The sequence below is a fragment of the Passer montanus genome, unplaced genomic scaffold, assembly GCF_014805655.1.
Source record: "Passer montanus isolate IOZ18808 unplaced genomic scaffold, ASM1480565v1 scaffold1, whole genome shotgun sequence".
NCBI lineage: Eukaryota > Metazoa > Chordata > Aves > Passeriformes > Passeridae > Passer > Passer montanus.
Genome location: NW_024356504.1, coordinates 23,689,595 through 23,709,745, shown reverse-complemented (window position 1 = coordinate 23,709,745; position 20,151 = coordinate 23,689,595). Strand labels below are relative to the sequence as shown.

The 20,151-nt window shown below is 36.0% G+C and overlaps 1 protein-coding gene across 4 annotated transcripts in view; it reads left to right on the top strand.

The window, feature by feature from the left end:
- Nucleotides 1–20,151, top strand: part of LRP1B (LDL receptor related protein 1B) — a 626,536-nt gene that overhangs the window by 543,869 nt on the left and 62,516 nt on the right. For all 4 annotated transcript variants that reach the window (XM_039700520.1, XM_039700493.1, XM_039700511.1 and 1 more), the window contains 7 exons: nucleotides 2,571–2,759; nucleotides 3,497–3,645; nucleotides 6,233–6,326; nucleotides 7,375–7,491; nucleotides 7,662–7,781; nucleotides 10,090–10,209; nucleotides 15,770–15,886. In XM_039700520.1, the coding sequence (XP_039556454.1) occupies nucleotides 2,571–2,759; nucleotides 3,497–3,645; nucleotides 6,233–6,326; nucleotides 7,375–7,491; nucleotides 7,662–7,781; nucleotides 10,090–10,209; nucleotides 15,770–15,886 (906 nt within the window). The remainder of the gene's footprint in view (nucleotides 1–2,570; nucleotides 2,760–3,496; nucleotides 3,646–6,232; nucleotides 6,327–7,374; nucleotides 7,492–7,661; nucleotides 7,782–10,089; nucleotides 10,210–15,769; nucleotides 15,887–20,151) is intronic.

Sequence of the window (20,151 nt, the reverse complement as noted above, 5' to 3'; positions counted from 1 at the left end):
AATTATTATTAATTCTGCCCAGTCTTTACAGGTTCATTTTCTACAAGAAAATACATTGAGTTTTATGGTCAGCTTAGAAGAAAGTTATAAGTTTATAAGTTTTTCTGTTATGTGATTGTTATTCTTCTTTTATAAGAATTTTATATTTTTAAGGTCAGTGTAGAATTTTTGTCAGAAATATTTGTCCAGTGATTCTGTAGTTATATTCAGTTTTCTTCAAATGGATTTTCATTTACATATATGTGTACTATTCATTGCTTTCTTAATTGATTTTTTAATAACCTTGTTTCACAACAAAATACATTTAGCTTTTAAAGCTTTAAATGGTGCAACTTTGTGTTGATTGTGACCTAATGGAAAGTTAATGCAGAAGCCCATTAAAATTACAGAGTTGTTCAGAAATAAAAATAGTGACAGGATAAACTGCAACCTGAATCTGTGAGTGCTAAGCCATTGACAGTTTCAACTTTATACCTATAAATGGTAATAATAGAAAACCCAGTTTTTAGAAAGAAATAAATTTTGTCATTCTTCTTTTAAAGAACATAAAAAGAAGAGAGTCTAATAGTTGTTGCATTGTTCCTGGTAAGGTTGGTTTATTTTTAAGAAGTTTGAAAGAGTTAAGCTTTTAAACCTGGTACTTACAGAATTTATTTTTTCTTTTAAATAAAAGAAAATTGTACTTGAGTCAGTGACCAATTTTCTAATGTGCAGTGTTCTAACTGTAATATTTAATATTTTGTGCCACACACTTCACTTGGCTTCCCTGTTAATGCAGTGTGATGGGCCAATTCAGGCAGTGTAAGGTAATCTCCTGAGTCGTCTTTAGCTCATGAATATTAATTTCATCTGGAATTTGATGTATGTCTAATCCAATGAAGACAGGATAAATTGTCTGGCTACCCACAAACATCCACAAAACCAAAGAATAAGCATTTATTCATGTATCTATGCTTAGGATATGGGGTTTACTTCCTGGATATCCAAAATAAGGATGACTATTGGGTTATTTTTCATTGGTTGGTAATAATAAAGATTAAGAAATCAAAATATTTTTTTCTATTTAAATATCTTCATGTATGGTAATGCTTTTATATACCCTTTTATTCTGATTTTAAACTTAACTTTGATCAGAAAAGGAGAAAACAGACAGATAAAATAGGACATATTTTGTCTTTAGAGAGACTGGAGTGGGACCTTTGAAATCTTTAATTTGGTGCCAAAAGTAGAAGCAAGGGTTATAATTTTTATGAACCAATACTGTCTCAGAACTGAAGCAAAAATAATTAGTTTTATGGAAAGCTTCAGGGCTTCATTCAGGGCAGCAGCTTCTGAGGTCCCATCCTGCTTCTCCTGCCAGCCTGGTTTGTATTTCTCATTGGAAACATCACACAATGGGATTCTACAAATCACAGAAATCATAAGAGCTTTTCTTGTACTGTACCATGTATGGAACTGTGGCAAAGCTGCCTCTCTTATGAGAATTAAGATTAAATTTGCCAAAATGTCTTTGGACTTTGACTGATTTCTCAGAAATGCTCTGAAGCTCTTTCAAAAATATCATGTTCTTATTTCATTGTGATAGATGTAGTTCATGGAGACATAGAAGAGGGCAAAATAATTTCAGGCATAAGCAGCAAGGTCTCCTTGACCAGAGGGCAACATGTCCTGCACTGGAGCTCAGTACAGGGAGGAGTACTGGGTAGAAAATTGAATTTTCTAAGTTGTTGTTCCATATACTCAGTACCAGTCATCAGATCTCAGTGAGCTATAAAATGTTCCAACAGGAATTTGAGATTTGCCTACTCTGTGTCAACTCTTTTCAGGTAAAAAGATGCAGGAAACAAGGTAAAGGTGTTAAAGACGTGCTAGTTAAATGTGACAGTCAGCTGCTCTGCCTTTTCACCTTTATCAGTAATTAGGTGATTCAGCAGCAAAAGATTATCATTTACAAATTAATTATTGTGGGCAGATAGTCTCCTGTGACATCTATGATTGCTACTATTGATGTTTAAAGGAGAAAAAAAGAAAGGTGGCATTCAGTTACTGTTTACCAAGAACAAATACTTCAGGTTAAGGAGTTACTGAAGGATAAAGAATGCTCCAAAGCTTTTTCTCCCTTTTGTCCTTCCATCATTTTTTCAAATAATGGTGGCTCATAATTTTGTGATACTGTAGATATGGACTATCATCATCACTTTGTTGATTTTTCTAAATTTTTTTGTGTGGTTGGTGATGCTAGAAATAACCAACAATCCCTCTTACTGCAATGATTATTTTAATGCAAATTTTTTTGTTATTTTTTCCTGTCTTTCTTGTCAGTATATTTTGATGAAATAAAATGCTATAAATTGTATGAAAGGATATTAAACACAGTGCATCAGGGATTTATATGTTATGTTATGGAAGTTTTCTAATAACTTGTGTTGCAGTAAAAGAGCCAATTTATGTTGCTTATGCAAAGAGTGGGAAAAGTTACAGTGGGGAATATTTTAATACTGTGCAGTGGGGAGTATTTTAACTGGCAGTTTCCCAAGAGTGAACATTAAACTGAGCATCTCTCCTTCCAGTCCCTAATCAAGACATCCCAGGGGTGATTGCACTGACATTGTTTGAGGACTACATCTACTGGACAGACGGGAAAACCAAATCCCTCAGCCGTGCCCACAAAACCTCTGGCTCAGACAGGCTCTCCCTGATTAACTCGTGGCACACCATCACAGACATCCAGGTGTATCATTCTTACAGGCAGCCTGATGGTAATTATCCTGTCTCTGCTTCCCAAGCAGCACATGGATGTATTTAACTGAGTAGCCATGTGCTGTGGTACTGTGTGCTCATTTATCTGCAATGATTGTTTCTGTTCTGTGGAAGTTGTCAAATTATCGTTTTTAAACATAAATCTGTGATTAATGTTTTAAGCACATCCAGTATTAAATAAATAAATCTAACAAAACTTGTTCAGTGGAGCAATAATTTATGTGCTTAAAAATTAAGCCAAATACTGGCTGAAAGTAAAGAACTGTTAAGTTGCATTAGAGTACAAGTTACTATTTTTTAAGAGAGGAACAGAGTGTTATGAAAACTTTTAACCTGTTTCTTTGAAAATGTTAATATTGCTGAAGAATACTGCTACGATGAGGGAATGTCAGAATGTGAGTGGTATGATTGTATCTTATCTGCTGATATCACTGTATTTGAATTGTAACTGAATGCTATTTGGCAATTGACCTAGATAAGCTAATTTTTCTCCCATTATAAAAAAGAGCTTTTTTTCTTCCTCTTATTCTTTCAGTATTGAACGTACAGCCATGATAATAATTCATTTTTGCAGAGAATAGCTTAAAGGCAGCAGGAAGAGTTTGCCTCTGTGAGTTTTTGATTTGAGACATTGCATTGTAAGGACAGTACACAGAGCACGATTTTCTTCATCCATAAAGCAGATACCCCAAAGTGTGCTAAGAGGCTCTGATCTACCTCCCTGTTCTGTCCACAGTGTCCAGACACGTGTGCACCCTGAACAATGGTGGCTGCAGCCACCTGTGCCTGCTGGCCCCTGACAAGCTGCACTCCTGTGCCTGCCCCACCAACTTCTACCTGGCCGCGGACAACAGGACGTGCCTGTCCAACTGCACTGCCAGCCAGGTACTGCAGGGAAGGGGGTTCCACTGCCCTGCTCCTGGAACAGGGAGTGCTGGCTTCACCCAGGGAATGGGGAGCTTCAAAAGGAGCTCAGCACTCAGGGGGGCACTTGGAGCCTTGTGAGGTTGAGACCTCTCGGTGATCTCCCTGCTCGGCTTAGCCGGGAGGAGCTGGCTGATGGAAGAGACCTGCCCACACTTAAAAAAAATATTTCTTTAAATGACACTAGAAGCTTATTCCACTGTGAATTATATACTACCAGTTGGCTGAATGGCTCCATTCCAGTCTAATTAATTCAGTGGTAGTACGAATTGAAGAAATAGCATCATATCTTGGATACTTGAGGAGCAATATTTTATCACCTATGGAATCCACAGAGTGGACAGCAGAATTATGTAGAAGAGGTAGCTTTTACAGAGACAGGAAGTTAGAGGTTGACATTGGTTATTCATCTCTTTTTTTCCAGGTTTGCAATCTGTTTACTGTTTGATAACTCATCAGTCTGATGGCATCAGATGCAGAGATCAGTGGCAAAATTTTGTTTCTCCTTAAGATTTTCAGATGATGCTGTCAAATCAGAGCTGCTCTTACGATGTCATCATTTTTGACAGCACAGCCACCCTTGGCTATCTCTAATGGAAAGGAGTTGGATGGTCCACAAACTGACCTTGCCCCTCCAGACTATCCTGTGATGGACCATCTGGAATGAGTAGTTTTTTAATACAAATCCCATTAGACTCCAGAACACCAACATTCCATCCTTTTTAGACCCATATGACCCTGATCCCTGATTTTGCAGAGTTTTGTGTCCTCAGTTTAGAAGGCAATACAAGTATCTTTGTAACAACATCTAAGATGTAGTACCTATTTCCTGGAAACAAGTTTCTAATGCCATTTTGACAGCCTGAAGTCCCTTTGTGGTGAGCAGAACAAGTAGAGAACACAAAGAATGACAATTGTCTGAGTTTCTGTTTGTCTCCTGCCTTTGGCATCCTCCTGCTGACCCCTCTGAGCTGCAGATCTGTATGGGGCAGTAAGAGCTGCCCTTCAGCCCAGCCTGTTACACAGCAGGTCCCTCAAGGTGCTACAGGAATGATGTAGCTCCAACTATAAGTTCTATGTCATAAATGCCTTTGAAACCCTGATTTTTCTTGGCAGAAAATATAAACTGAGCTAAGGTACCAAATTTAATATACCATTTAAAAGCAGCTTTGTTGAATAATCAACAATTTTTAAAATGTGAAAAAAGCTGCCCAGAAACAGAAGAGGAAATGTCTTGCCTTTCTAAATTTTTTGGTTTCCTTCCTTTCTGTGCTCACAGAGACACGAGGTAGGAAAACCAACATTTCTTAAAAGCTGACTGATAATCTACCTAGATTTTTATCTCTGACATTAGCCACATCATGTACTCAGTTTTTAGGTTTAGCCCTAGAAAATTACATCAGCTTGTACTGTTTGTTTTGTTTGTATTCCACTTTCAGTCAGAACAAAGGTACAGTCACCTGAGTAGAAAGGAAATGCACAGCCTTCTTACAAAGGATTTTTCAGTTTTTTCTACAGATGTTTTATCCTTTTGAAGTCTGGAAGGCTTTACATTTGGTTTGTTCATTTAATTCAAACAATGTAAGCAATACTGTACACAACACCAAACATTAAGGTTCTTTTCTGTAACTGTGGATGTTTGGGTTTATCTGGAAAAATTATGATGTCTGCTTCAACAGTCTGCAAAAACTGAGAATTGAAGTGTTTGCTTTGAATAAGACCTTCAAGAATGAAATCACAGAATGCAGCAAAATGTAATGAGCAGTTTGTGTTGGGACATTGCAAGCCAGCATAACACAGTCATTGAAACTTCAGTGATTTTTATCACTTTGGCAACCTCAGTGCCAAACATCTCCAAATAAAAAACAAACCCCAATATTTAAAATACAAGTTTTGTAAAATTAACAGCCAGAAAATTTTCAATGCATCAATGCCTCAAGCAGCTGATCTGCAGAAAAAAACACTCCACAACTTGTAAAAGTTGTGGTCGATATGATTTATTTTAGTGCTGGACACATGTGGGATAGCTTCCTTTAAAGGACATGTGTACCTCCAAAAATTCCTGAGTCTGTTTTATCCCCCAACCTGTTGCACATGCATAAAAGACATATGCATATGTATTGAACTCTCTTACCAATTTTTATGAGCTTGCACGTTTTTTCAGTCACATAGCTGTAATGTGGTGCTTTTAACCCAGATTCAGTTTTTCTGTCTGCTTGAGCCCCAACGTCGGTGGGGACCCTCTTTATCTCTCTTCATCTTGGATGTTTGCATTCTTTTCCAAGTAGCTTTGAGTCTCCATTGTTTTCTCTGCAGAGAATATCTATTTCTCTGTTACGAGCACAAGTTAACAGACTTAAGAAGTTCAAACAACAGACTCCAGCTAAAGCCAAAAGTGACTTCTACCTTAAGTTAAATTTCTAAGCCCATGTTACAGCGGAGCCGATTTTCATAAACTGTGCCATTCCTGCTTATAAATAAATAAATAAATAAATGGATAAATGTCAACATGAAATCTTTTACTCCTGCTGGCCTTTCCTCTTTGCAGTTCCGTTGCAAAACCGACAAGTGCATCCCGTTCTGGTGGAAGTGTGACACGGTGGATGACTGCGGGGACGGCTCCGACGAGCCCGCCGAGTGCCGTGAGTGCGCGCTGGCTCCGTCACCAGGGCCCAAGCCAAAGAGAACACTTTATAAATAAGTTTAGGAAGGGGATTTTTGCGGGCACTTTAGTTTGCAGCACTACTTTATCTTTTTTGGTCTCTGAGTCTTTTAAGAGCTTTGGAAAATCATACATGTTTTTCGTCTTTCAAACCTTTACTTCATCCCGGTTACGTTTTCGCTAAAAATTTTAATTTTGAAGTTCTGGGATTCTTTGCATGAACACAAAGTTCTGACAGTTTTATTTGGCTTTTTTTTTTTTCCTGTGTAATAATAATGTGGGATTCTAATTTCATTTGCTTGTGTTTTGTTGCATTTGTAGGCATTTAGATACACATTCTTCAGTGCAGTTTTCTGAGCAGTAACAATATTCTCCCTGTCATCCTTGCCTTCCTTTCTTAAGCTTATACTTGAAAAAAAATGCTCTGTGTGTTCTACAATCTTCTGGTTAATTAACAGTTAATTTGATTTTTTTTTTGGTGTTGAAATCCCTCACCCTTATTTTTTACAATTTTATAATTAATTCTTTTCTCCTGCTGCAAAGGCCTCTGAAGCAAATGTTACCATATGTAATCATTCTACATAAGTTTTTATTTTAAGTTACTCTATGCATATATATAATATTACTATAGAGGTACATAATTGCTCATTATTTCTAATGACAGTGGCTGGAGAAGGAACAATTCCTTTCTTGGGAAATAGAATTACAGTGGGATAGGGAATTTCTTAAAAGCAGACTTGAACATTTAGGTCTCTGTTGAGCCTTTGGTAAGCTTCAACCTGCAGGGGGTTTTCACTCTGTGTCATTAGCACTGTAACTAGAGCTGCACAAATGAAAGATATCAGACTTTGAAATTAGTCTTGCAATCATATGTGTACCCTTTAATTACTAATGTCTACTCAGATTGAGATTATAAAGGAAATACAAGTTTATAGGTATTTTGGATTAGTCCACAGGGTAAGAACAGCAATAGTGAGACTTTAACCATTGCTCTGCTAGTATTCATAAGCAGTTTTGTCTTTTCCCAGCTGAATTCAGATGTCAGCCAGGACGTTTCCAGTGTGGAACTGGGCTTTGTGCTCTCCCAGCCTTTATCTGTGATGGAGAGAACGACTGTGGGGACAATTCTGATGAACTGAACTGTGGTAGGTGCTTGTATGCACTGCAGGCTTCAGAAACAGGCCAAATTTCTTTAAATGTCATGTTTCACACTCTGTCAACAAAAGGCATTTTTCTTCATCCACCTTTGAAGCTTTGAATCTCTTCAACTTTTAATCATTTTAACTTGTTCTTTTTGTTTTATTTTCATTTACAGACACACACGTGTGTCTGTCAGGGCAATTCAAGTGCACAAAGAACCAGAAGTGTATCCCAATAAACCTGAGATGCAATGGCCAGGATGACTGTGGTGATGAAGAAGATGAAAGAGACTGTCGTAAGTTTTGCTTAGAGAATTTTGCTCTGTACCTGGTTTTAAGCAGGGAACTGGAGTAAAGCACTGTAAATGTCCTCTATCTAAAACAATTTGAGAATGTGCAAACAGTTAATTCACAGGACTGGTGAGCAATGCTTCATATACAGAAGAGCAAACTAAAATGCCATTTATTAACTCCAATTTGAAGTCATTGCAAATAAGAGAGAGGTATAAACAATTTCAGGCATTTAATTGGGTTTTTGACTGAGGTTGAAACACGTATTTGACTCTGAAAAACCTCACAAATGACTCATCATCCTGAGGCTTTCATCTGCCATGCCTTGCAGCAATACATTTCAGTGGAAAAAGATGTTTTTCAGAATCTTTTGTTGGAAAAGCTGTAGATCCAAAGCTCCTTCTACATTCTTATTTCATTGATTATTTTTACCTTTTCTGTTCCACTGTCTCTGGGGATTTAATGAATTTATCTATGTAACTGGATTTCCATTTGCTCAGCTTTTATGCAACTTACTTTTCACACATTTATTTTCACTTTACATTTCTTAGACATAAGTGGAGAAAATATGTTTAGATTTATAATGGAAATTTGTTGAATAAGTTTGTGTCTGATCATTTTGTAACAAAGATGATGGGGCTGCCTTGAAATGTAGCTCTGTCTTTTATTGATTTCACTGCTCAGATCTGCTGCTGATCTGAGCTGCTTGTTCCAGATCAGCTTTCTCAAGGTTTGCATGTGCTGCATTTCTGCAAAAAGCAAATCCTTCTCCAAGGGGAGAAGGGCTGCTAAGGACAGAAAGGCTTTGTGGATGGTCATGTTTAGTGGCTGTCTTCCAAACTGCTCAGGACAGATGTAAATACAAGTTTTGCAGAAATATCTTTGTGTTGGTTTGCATGTTGGGTTTCTTTAAAAACTGATTAAGAAGGATCAGGAAAGCTCCTGTGAAAGATAAGGGAGATTAATTTTTTTTTCCCTTGGAAAGAACTGCACATGGTACATGGAAGGCTCCCAAAAACCTTGAGGTGTAGCTGGCAGAAGTTAAATCAGAGCAGCAGAGTCTAAGGCTCAGGGGCTGTGAGTTCGTGTTGACTTGGGCTCCTGGCACAGACAGGTAACAGGTGAGATTCTCTCTCACTCTAATGTCACCAGTCTGGGATCCATAAAATACTTTTGTTTTTTTAGCTCTGCCACTGTTCTGTTTTGCTTACCAGGTGAATTTTTCATAGTCACATTTCATACAGAAGGCATTCCAAATGTACAAAGGAGGCCATTGTGTGTCCTTTTTGTGAAGCACTGTGAAATCTCCTGGTGATGTGTCCAAGCTGAGGATCAGAATTATTTGTTGTGGTACAGTTAGGAACATACCCAAGTCTATGGAAATGTGACATTGAATGAAATAATACACCAACTTTTAGCAAACCTAAAGTTTTTCACGTTGCCAAACCTGAGGAACAAGAATGATAATATCAGAGAGTAAATTGTTTTTCAACAGGGGTAGGAAAGTTTTTTGAGGCACTAGAAAATTCCTTAGGTGAAGGTGAGACATACGTTAATGTGGGAAAACCTTATCAAACATTTCCTGGTTTTCCCCTGTGGTCAATTCAGTTCAAAATTATTTAGAGTCCATATCTCTAAAGAAAATCTGAAATCACATGTGTGCTCTGAGGATCTGTTTTGTTTTTAAATGGCTGTTCTAAGGTTAATGCAGCTAAACTATAACTTAGACCATCCTTAAAGAAGAGGCTGAAAGCTCAGCTGCATCTCTGCATCTTTTTCTTGCTGCAGGATTCATTCAAAAATTGTTGTTCCAAGCTGATAAAGTGAAATATTTGTCAAACTTTTCTCAACATTTGCCCAATTTAACAGAACACAGAATTTCAGAAAAATCATGCATAATTTTGATTCTGTTTTTGATCAAAGCATCCAGAGCTGCCTCAGTCTTATAAACTGACTCTCAGAATTTATAACTGGCATTTTAGAAAGGTAAGGTAAAAAACTTGCCTGATTTTTGCTAAAGTGGTTTGATTCTATCAATAGTAAGGCTTTTTGCTGTTAAAAGAATATCACAATAGACATTTTGTTCATTACATTTGTTTTACCTTAATGTTTATATAAAATAATATATAAGAAAACGACAAAACTATAAGCAGTATAAACCTGAATGTTTTGTTTTTTTCTTGCAGATATATAAATTGTGCTAGAGATACCCAATTTCTGATTCTTGAATCCTCAATTTTTGTTTCTTTGAGACGCATATTGTAAATATTAGCAGAAATTTCTAATTTTGACCTGGAATTCTTTTATTTAAAGCTGAAAACAGTTGTTCTCCAGACCACTTCCAGTGCAAAACAACCAAACACTGCATTTCCAAGCTGTGGGTGTGTGATGAGGACCCAGATTGTGCAGATGGGTCAGATGAAGCAAACTGTGGTGAGTATGCCAGTGATTCTGCTGCACATCTGTTGCTGTGGCTTTAAATTGTTTTAGCAAAAGGAAATAATCATACCACATTTTATATCCTCTTTCAGTGTTTGGTAATACCTATCTGAAACCTCTCTGGCTCATCCAGTTCTTACTGAATGGCAATCTTTGTATGAGCACTTCATAAAATTCCTATTGTACCACTTATTTATTGGCAGGAGCTGCAAATGAGGCTTTCATTTGGCATTTAGAGTCATGGAAGTGTCACAGAATGTAGTGGCTGTCATAGGATAAGGTGATATTCTTTATTTTTCTCACAGTGTTAACCAGTTTCTATCAGTTCAGCCTGCACTTAATTGCTGCTGAAGTTCATAAGTAGGGAAAATAGTGAAAATACAATAATTTGCAAATCCTGGTAGTTAAGACTGATGGTACAGAAAGGTTCAGAGCAGTTTCTAACTTGACATAGCTGTGTGAGCTCCAGGGAGTTATGACCCAGCTCTTATTGTTGTAATTAGAGAAAATAATAAATATAAATGTTCTGCCTGGGAAATGGATTACAGACAATCAGAGGCAGAGTAATGGATCAGTGCTGCTGGAAAATCCCTGAAGATGTGTGTCAGTGCAAGACACACACTGACCATGTGCAGAAACACTTGTGAAACTTCCAAGACTGGTCTATAAAGGAAAATACAGAAAAATGGTCTGAGGTGGAGGAGAACAAGACAAATATGGAACATTTAAAGCTGTCTCAATTATTCATCCACACATCAGTGAATGGTTTGATGAAACACCTGTGTCTGGACAGGTTTATCTCTGGGACAACAGAGTAACAAAACTACAGGCTGCAGTCAAGAACAAAGCACTGAGCTGCTTTTTCATGGATGTGTTTTAAATAATTGACACATGAGCATATATAAAAAATGTTGAAGATGGCAAATATGCCTGGGAAAATGAACTTTCTCAACACTGGAAACCTACGACCATCGTTTGAATTGCCAGGATGGGGAAAAATAATTACTCCTGTCAACTGGTGAGAGGTTTACAGTGCAAGGAATCATTTTGTCTTGAAGAAACAGTGAATGCAAAGGTGATGAAGCTTCACATCCACGTCTGGGCTGTTATTGAAGCAGCCCTGCACTGCTCACTTTCTGATCTACATCACAGCTACTTTCTCCTCCACCGTTCCACATCATCTGCATCTCCAACATGCTGTGGTTTTCCAATTGGGACAGCATTCCAAGCTTCCAAACTGTGGATTCACATTTTGGCCAACCTGTGCACACCCAACTGATGTGGCACAAATGATTGTAGTATCCTTGAGAAACAATTTTTTTTTAAGAGAAAAAGAAATAATACTGACAGTAAATAGGAAAAATTGTGTTTAGAATTAAGTACTTCATTCTGAGCCATCATTTTACAATAGATAGAATAACAATTACTCATATGACAAAAAAGTATAGAGAAGAAATTTGAGACTGTGTGCAGTATCAAGCTCAAAAGCTTCTTTAAATCACAATATTTAAATCAGACCTTTAAATCACCTCCAGCTGGAGGTGTTGGTTCATATCTGAGACTCGACTTTTGTCCTGTCTCTGGCAGAAATATGTGAGCAAAGTAGACCCATACTGAAACCTCCCTGGGATACTCTTCCATCCTCTAACAACTGGAGGATCAGAGATATTGTCAGTCAAATATGTCTCTGTGTACTATAATTCATCATAGATTTCACTTTTTTTGCCTTTGTGAAGTTTTCACAACATGCTGCAGTGAGGTGTCCCACAGCTTAACCACACACTTCCCTGAAAAAACACCCACATCTTTATTTTTAATCTCCTGGCTGCATACACTGCTCTTGGGTTTTGTGTTGGAGGAAACAGAATAATTTATCCATAGTCACAATCTCTGTGCCAAACACAGTTGAGCACACATGGAACAGCTAAGCCTTGACAAGAACAGGGTGTGTTTAATCACATTTTGAAGTTTTCCATATTTTTTAGCATTTGAAAATATGGTTAAGTGACCTTACAATGGCAGTAGTTTCAACACAATTTGCTCTTCTGCATTTTATTTTTCAAGTTAAAGATTGTTATTTTTATATACAAAGTTTGATAGAATTAAATTCTATGAAGTATATGAATGAGTATAAAAAGGATTTACATATGTTGCTATAACACTAATTTGTTATTGTTTGGAGTTAATTTCTAAAATGTCTGCAATGCAAAACTTGTGTAGAAGAATCTCTTTTTGCTTGAGTGCTGCATGGCCATATGTATTTTGCTTAGTCAACTTCTGCTGCTGTGTGTTACTGGATATATTGCACTGAGTACATTTCTAGAAGCAGTGTAAATGTCTTTATTCTTCTGTGGTTGCTTTCCAACTCAGACAGTTGAGGCAGAATCAGGAAATGTGGGTTTCTTTAGGAGTGTCTGGTGTTTCTCAGAGAACAGGAGGTGGAGTTCATTGGTGCTAACTGTCCAGGCAATTAAAGAAATCCTTTAGATTATGCTAGTCCTTGCTCACAACTTTGGTACTTTACATCAAAATGGACCAGTTTGAGCTAGAATCTGAAGAAAGCTGTGTGTGGTCTTGAAAAGTGATTTTATAATATTCTTTAAAGGTTATGTGTGTTTCAGGTCTTTATTTCCCTGATGTGTCAACACTGGCATGACTGCTTTCTTCCTTCTCACTTTTTAAATATTGATTTTATTTTTAGCTGTGAAAGTAAAAAAGTAGGCTTTTTTCTTGAAGATAAAGGATATTTTCTTTGAGGCACTTGGAGGATGCATTATATAATCTTGAACTTCCTTCAACAGGCTTATAATTTCCTGTCTCCAGCATGGGTGACAGCCTGCCAAGCTCTAAGACAGCCAGCTGATCATGGATCAAAAGCAAATTCATTTTAGTTTTGATTTTTTTTCCCACTCAGACACACACTACACACATACACAAATGCACACTCATGAAAATATATGGATTTAAAATCCCAAAGAGCAATGCATACAATTAGTGGTTTCATTCATAGGGATTGGTATCTGAATGAAAATGTGTTTAGGGTACAGATGGACTTTTTTGCCTTGTTTTGTTTTTGTTTCCCTGTTTCAGCCTTCATCCCATTTTCCTCATGATCATTTAGAAGTATTTCTAGAATGAAATCCTAGTTCAGTTCAGCACAAAAACGTGAATCCAACTCTGCAGCAGCTCCCTCAGGTCACACAAATTTCTAAGGAAGGGCTGTGCCTGTTACAGCAGATCATTTAATCTCTTAATGACAACTTGAAGAGAGCAATATGAAAATGGAATTATCACTGCTTGCTCCTTTGCACCATTTCTATCTGAACTTTCACACTTTAAGGGGGTCTTATTTTAAGAAAAATGAGAAAGCAATTTAGTGTTGAAGGCAGAGATGACAAAAAGAGCGTGGGCCCCCCTGTGCTTTTCATGGTTGCACAATTCCCAATAATGAAGGTCTTGCAGTGTTTTATTTGAGGTGAACGAATGCATCGTTCTCAAAGATCAGATAATTGTTACACAACTTTCCCAAACTTTCCTCTTTGCTATATCCTGTCTCTGGTATCCCAATGTTTCCCTCAGTTCTCAATAAAGCAAAGAAAGAAATACAAGGCAAGCAAATCTGGTTTGTAAGACACTGTCAGCTGTTAGAGATCAGAGGAAAAATAAAGTTTTCAGATTTGTGAAGAAGGGAGAGCCTTAGAAAAATGCAAAATATTTTGTATTAAAAGAAATATTTCTTTATTTTTTTGGTAGGAATAAAGTATGAAGAGAAAGATTAACATTCAAGTAGCAATTAGAGGTTAAGGTTGGATAAATTAAAAAATCTACATTTTCTTCACATGCTTAGAGAAGAAAATGCTACAAAATTTATTTAGCATGCTTGAGAACTAAATAATTCTTTATGAAGGGTAAGAAAAGATATAGTTCATGTTGGGGTAACTGAAATGAATGGGTGTCATCTCTAGCTTTTGTGTATTACTGATTACATCTTGGTATTTCTACTGAATGTGGAGGGATAAATAGAATATGTATATGTTGCTGTGATGTTATCTGTCGTTAGTGCTACAACTCATTTTGTGGGCAACTACTCTAGTGGGAGATTGCAGACTTTACTGGAAGTATTTTAATAAACATAGGATGGATTTCAGGTTTGAAACTTTATCCTTTGCAGAACTACAGAATGAAAATGCAAGAGTGTCATAAGTTTGGCAGGAATATTTTAATGTTTTGTGATGTTACATATTTTTAATTGTTTACCAGTGCAAGTATTTGAAATGTTATGATGCAAGTATCATAGACTTTAATATTAAAAAAATGTCATGGAAAAAAACATACTTTGGGAGAAAACTTATTGCAATTGTGACATTGCAATAAGAACAAGGAGAACAAGAAACAAGCACAAAAGGCAGAATTGCAGTGACCAGATTTTTGAGTGCACACAACTGAGCTGCAACACCAGTCTTGGTACTCAAATGTAGTTTTATCAGTCTGGCTCCAGAGCCACACCTAAAACAAAAGAGAAAATGCAACATTTGGCCCTTGCATGAAATTAGCACCTCTGATTTGTGGTTCAGCAGCAGAGGAATCAGGTGCTTGAAGCTGCTGTTTGTCAGTCATTACCAGCCCAGGGGTTGCCATGAGAGCAGAGTGAAGCTGCTCTGACAAGTTTTGACTTTTCCTTACAGAAATTTAGCATTTTCTAGTGCAATATCACAGTGACATGTAATTTTAAATATGTCATTGAGGCTTTTACAAAGCAAATTCTTTTTTTCCCCTCCCCCAATGAAAATGTCACTGATAACTTTTTAATTTACTTCATTTCATCTCAGTCCTTAGAAGCTGAACAAATTATTCAAGGGTTGCTCACAGAACACACAGAGGCAGCTCCTTCCTGCTGGAGGAGTTCAAGGTGTTCATGTATCTCTAAGAGGCTTCTAATGCTTCTCTGTAAATAGAAAAGCTCATTGAAAATATAGAACCTGAAGGAAATGAGGAAATGTCCCTCAGGTCAACACTATAGGCTTTGCAATGTTTTACACAATATGAGCAACATCCAATCCAATCCAATCCATCAGTAGGTAAAAATTGAAATCAAAGTGCAAAATTTCTGTTCTAAATTATTATATGCAAAAATAACTTTTGAGAAATACATATTTTGTACATTGTTCAAATCAATATTATAGTCATTTACTGTGATCTGATCTTTTTTGGGGTAATCTTACAGATATATTCAAGGAAAAGTGAATTCAGTTCCTGAGATTCAGTGTAATAATACCCTCTCTTGTGACCCTTTCTGAATTTTATATTTTTAAACTATGTATGACACTTTATACACTGCATATTTTAATTTAATCAAATTTAAGATTCAGGTGTGAATGTATAAATAGAAGTTTAAAGAATATTATGAGAAATAAATTATTTGTGAAAGGAAAACTTCAAATATTATGGCTGCTTGTCCTTATATGTATCCCGTAACTTTATAATGCATTTAGTGGGAGTCTTTCTCATTTTGACTCTTTGTTTGCAATGCTGTAATTATTCTCCCTAATTACAGATAAAAAAACTTGTGGACCTCATGAGTTCCAGTGCAAAAACAACAACTGCATTCCAGATCACTGGAGATGTGACAGCCAGAATGATTGTGGAGATAATTCTGATGAAGAAAACTGTAGTAAGTAACTTTTACCTTGGTCCATGTTGGAACAGAGTCAGATTAGCAACATGCAAGAGGAAACTTTTGAATTTTGATAAAACAAAGGTGTGTCTTTTCATTCAACACCCTCTGATCTGCTGAAAATCAGCTGACCACAACTGAAAATGTCCCTTGCTGTAATTCTCCAATTCTGTTCACTCTTATAAGGAACTGTATCAGCTATGAAAAAATGCCTGACCCCCAACTGCTCAATAATCTGGTGAATTAAAAATAAATATTACAATTAGTTTACCTTTATCAGTTAGTCACATATCAAATTTCTTATCTTTAAAGAAGAATCATAAACACTGTTCAGAAGTGAATTGATAAGCATTTGTTAACAAGGAATTTGGATCAAACACTGCTCGTTATATTCATTATATTCTTGAGTTTTTTGCCTTGTTTCATATTGAGAAGTCAATTTCTGTAGTATTTAATTGCATTAAGAAGTAGCTCAGATACCCAGTTCTCTCCTACCCATGAGGAACCTGAAGGCCTAATAAATCTCTGTAATACCACTTTCAAGGAGTTAATTTCCATCTGTGTCTCAGGAGGAAATGAAAAATTTGTAATAATTTTATCTAATAATTATTGTCTTTATAAAATATTTCAAGAGAGACATTCCCAAAATAGTTCTGAAGTGCCTTCTCTTGACAATTGCTCTGTTTTTTCCTTTTTACTCAGAAATGCAGGAAGTTAATATCTTTTTCTTGCACATAACCTTGAATACACATTCCTGATTGTATACCATGAGTGTATATTTAGTATCTTCAAGGTAATGATCTAGAAAGATGGATAAATTAGGCATTCTAATGCTGAGTGAATGCTGCTGCCCTTTTCTCCAGTCCAAGATGTGGTGTCCATAGGTACAGGGTGGCTCATTCAGCTTGGGAGGTTCAAGTGGATTTCTCTGCCTGGTAATTACTCCCTGCACTTGAAAATTGTTGTGAGTTTTATTACTGCAAGCAGCGGTGCTGTGGTTTTCATATGCAAGTGTTACATAAAAAAGGGAAAATGTGGTGTGGCTCAGTAATCACTCAGAGCCTTTTGTTGTTATACCCCGGGGGGGTGGCACACAAAAGCTTTCTTAGATTTGTGGCAGATTTTACTTAGGAATTGATTATTAGTGTCAGTTTTCTGTACTGCAAGTAGCAAGAAAATATTTTATGTTTTTGTTCTCATGTAGAAATCAAATAGAGACTGATAGTTTTGCTGTGGTGATGTTAATCTACAGGACTGGGCAGTTTGTTGAACATTTGAAAAAAATGAAAAAACAAAATCTTCCACAAAATGTTGTTGCTGTTGGCAAAATAAGTGCTGAGTACCATATTTGGAATTAGCCATGTGTATGATCCAGCAGTAACAATACTCTTCCTTAAAGATCAGATCATCACACTACAAAGTGATATTTAAAAGTTCAAATAATGAGAGAAATAATCTGGAGCTTCTAAGAAAAAAAGAAAACTATGGCATTAGCCAACTTTGTGTCCATATTAGTAGCTAAGTTAAAAATTCAGTTCTTGATTGTTCTCTAGACTTAAAGAAATTTGTAATAAATTGTAATGGATGGAATTAGTGAGTTGACAGTATTCAGGTAAAAAAAGTGTTAGGGTTTTGTAAAATTTACTTTTGCTTGTCATATGCAAAATGAAATTCTAGCTATAGATTCTACTGTTTATATTAAACACAGTAGGCTGGCATAGTTTTAAAATCCAAAATCTTGGAAGCACTGGGACAGTACATAATATTCAGCTGTTTGAAATAGTTGCATAAAATTTTTATAGAGCATCAAGCCACTTACAGAATAAAGCATAATGAAACAAATATATATGAAATTAGAACTTCAAAAGCATTTGACAAAATAAGTTACATTGCACAGTGAGATAAATTGTTCATGGCATCCATGAATATAATATAGAAAGGGCTGTCAGAGAACTATATCAGAAAATGAGTTGTTTCTCAAGAATGTGGAATGAATTCACTGAATTACAGAAATTCAGCTCAAGCATTTGCACTTTTCTCTGTAGTTTCTTCACATGCAAGAAATTCACTCTTCTGGTCATATCATAACAAAGTCTTAAAGGGCTTAAATGATACAACACTAATCATTTTTCACACCCATTCAGGTTTTATTTTTTTTAACACCGGAATCCCTTGTTAACAAATGCTTATCACTTTACCTCTGAACAGTGTTTATGATTCTTTTTCAGAGATAAGAAATGTGATATGTAACTAACTGATAAAGATAAACTAATTGTAATATTTATTTTTAATTCACCAGATTATTAAGCAGTGAGAGGTCAGGCATTTTTTCATAGCTGATACAGCTCCTATAAGTGCGTTTGTCATTCTTTGTCTTAGAGTCTATTGTTTTTTATTTATATTTGGACACTGAAATAAGAATTTTTAGCTTGGATATTGGTACATAAAAGGTCCACAATAAGAAATGTAGGATACCTTGTTAACTCTTCTGAGGTAATATCTGTCTGAAGGGAGAATTTGCTTTCAGATTTGTATTTTTAAAAACAAATTACCGCAAAGATAGTGTTTGCTCTTTCAGGAAAGTCCAAAAAAGGAAAATTCCATAGGAATGAATCTTATTCTATCTATCTAACCTAAAAAGAAGGCACCAGTATTTTTTTAATTTAATGTGGTTAAAGAAAATGTAAGATACTGTAGCCATTGAAGCAAAGCAAACACAATAATGTTGTAGCAAGACGTGAATTCAATCAGTGTAAAAATATTTATGCTGCTACAAGTTCTTCCTAATGCTCTTTTGTTGCTTCTACACGTTGCCAAGAAAACAAATTAGTTAATTTTGTCCTAGGATAAGTTTATATCTCAAATGCTTTTCTTGGGAAGGAGTTTCAGTGTTTTGGTAAAGCAGAAGCTGAAGAATGCTGTCCTTCATGGGTTATACAGAAGTCAATTAATGCTTGTTCCTTTAATGTTGTTTTGTATTAATAATTATTCCTTTCTAACAATCTGAGCACTTATGGAAAAAGTACTTTGCTGTGTTCATATGTAAATCACAGAGCTGGATCCCAGCAGCAGAAGAAATATTTCTTGCAAGTAGAGAATTGAGTACTTAGCTCTTTGTGTACATTTTTTCCAGTATCAAATCTCTGCTTATAAATAATTTATTAGCAGTATAGAAAAATTATTTGCTTGAATTTTTCCAATCAATATAGAAACATGACAATTTTTTTTTTTTACTTGTGAATTACTTTTCCCACAAATTAGTTCCTTTATATATTTTATCATATCATTAAATTCTCCTTCTTGGCTTCTTGAAAACAAAAAGAATCAAATGTCAGGGATTTGCTAGAGCTTACACTTGGAAAAAAAATTTGAGGTAGTGTGCATATAATCTGAGTCCACATAAATGCCAACCTTTGATTTGCTGAAATATAACATTTCTGGAGAACTGATGCAATTCCTGTAAATGTGCTTTTAAAATTATTTTCCTACAACTTCAAAATTAAAATTTGTTCCTACATGAAAAATGAAATTTCTCTTAAAGAATTTCAAACAGAGTAATTTTGAGTCTTTTTATGAAGTAAAGAGTGGAAAAAAGGTAGTGGAAAAGTTGGTTAAAACTACGTCTTTCCTGGAATAGTTTTTGATTTTTATAAATCCTGGGGAAAAAAAAAAAAAAACAAAAATGAAAAAGAAAACACCTGAAGTCAAGTTTGTTACATCCATGTGACTCATGTGTGGCAAATTTTTCTCAGTTTGAGGCCTTTACTTTTGTGTTTGCTTTTACCACTTCGGTAGATTTTAGAAAAGCATTCATGCTTGCACCTTCCATAACTCACTAAAGAGCCCTTCAGGATTTCTCAATTTACTGCTGTCTATTCCTGCTTCCATTGCAGCTCTCTGCTCTGTCTCTGCTCTTTTTTTTTCCCCCCATTCTTCCTTTGGTTCAGTCACTGTCATTTGCTGTTTCCCATCTCTCTGCTAAAAAGGTTTTACTAATTAATCCTTATTCTTGATTTTATAATGCATTGTTTCCTGTGGTGGAAATAATCCCACCAATAATCTTTCTTTGCTTTTAAAGTCCTTTTTTTCCCCAAGCCCTCTGACTGGCAGATCTAAATTGCATATAGAGACTTGCTGACCATCTCCTAAATCCCCAATACCTTTTACCTTTGCTTAGTCTGATGCTCCAGCATCCAAAAAATATCTTTTGGAGTGGTCCTCATTCTCAGGAGGAAAACACATGATGTTCTCCTGTGGGACTC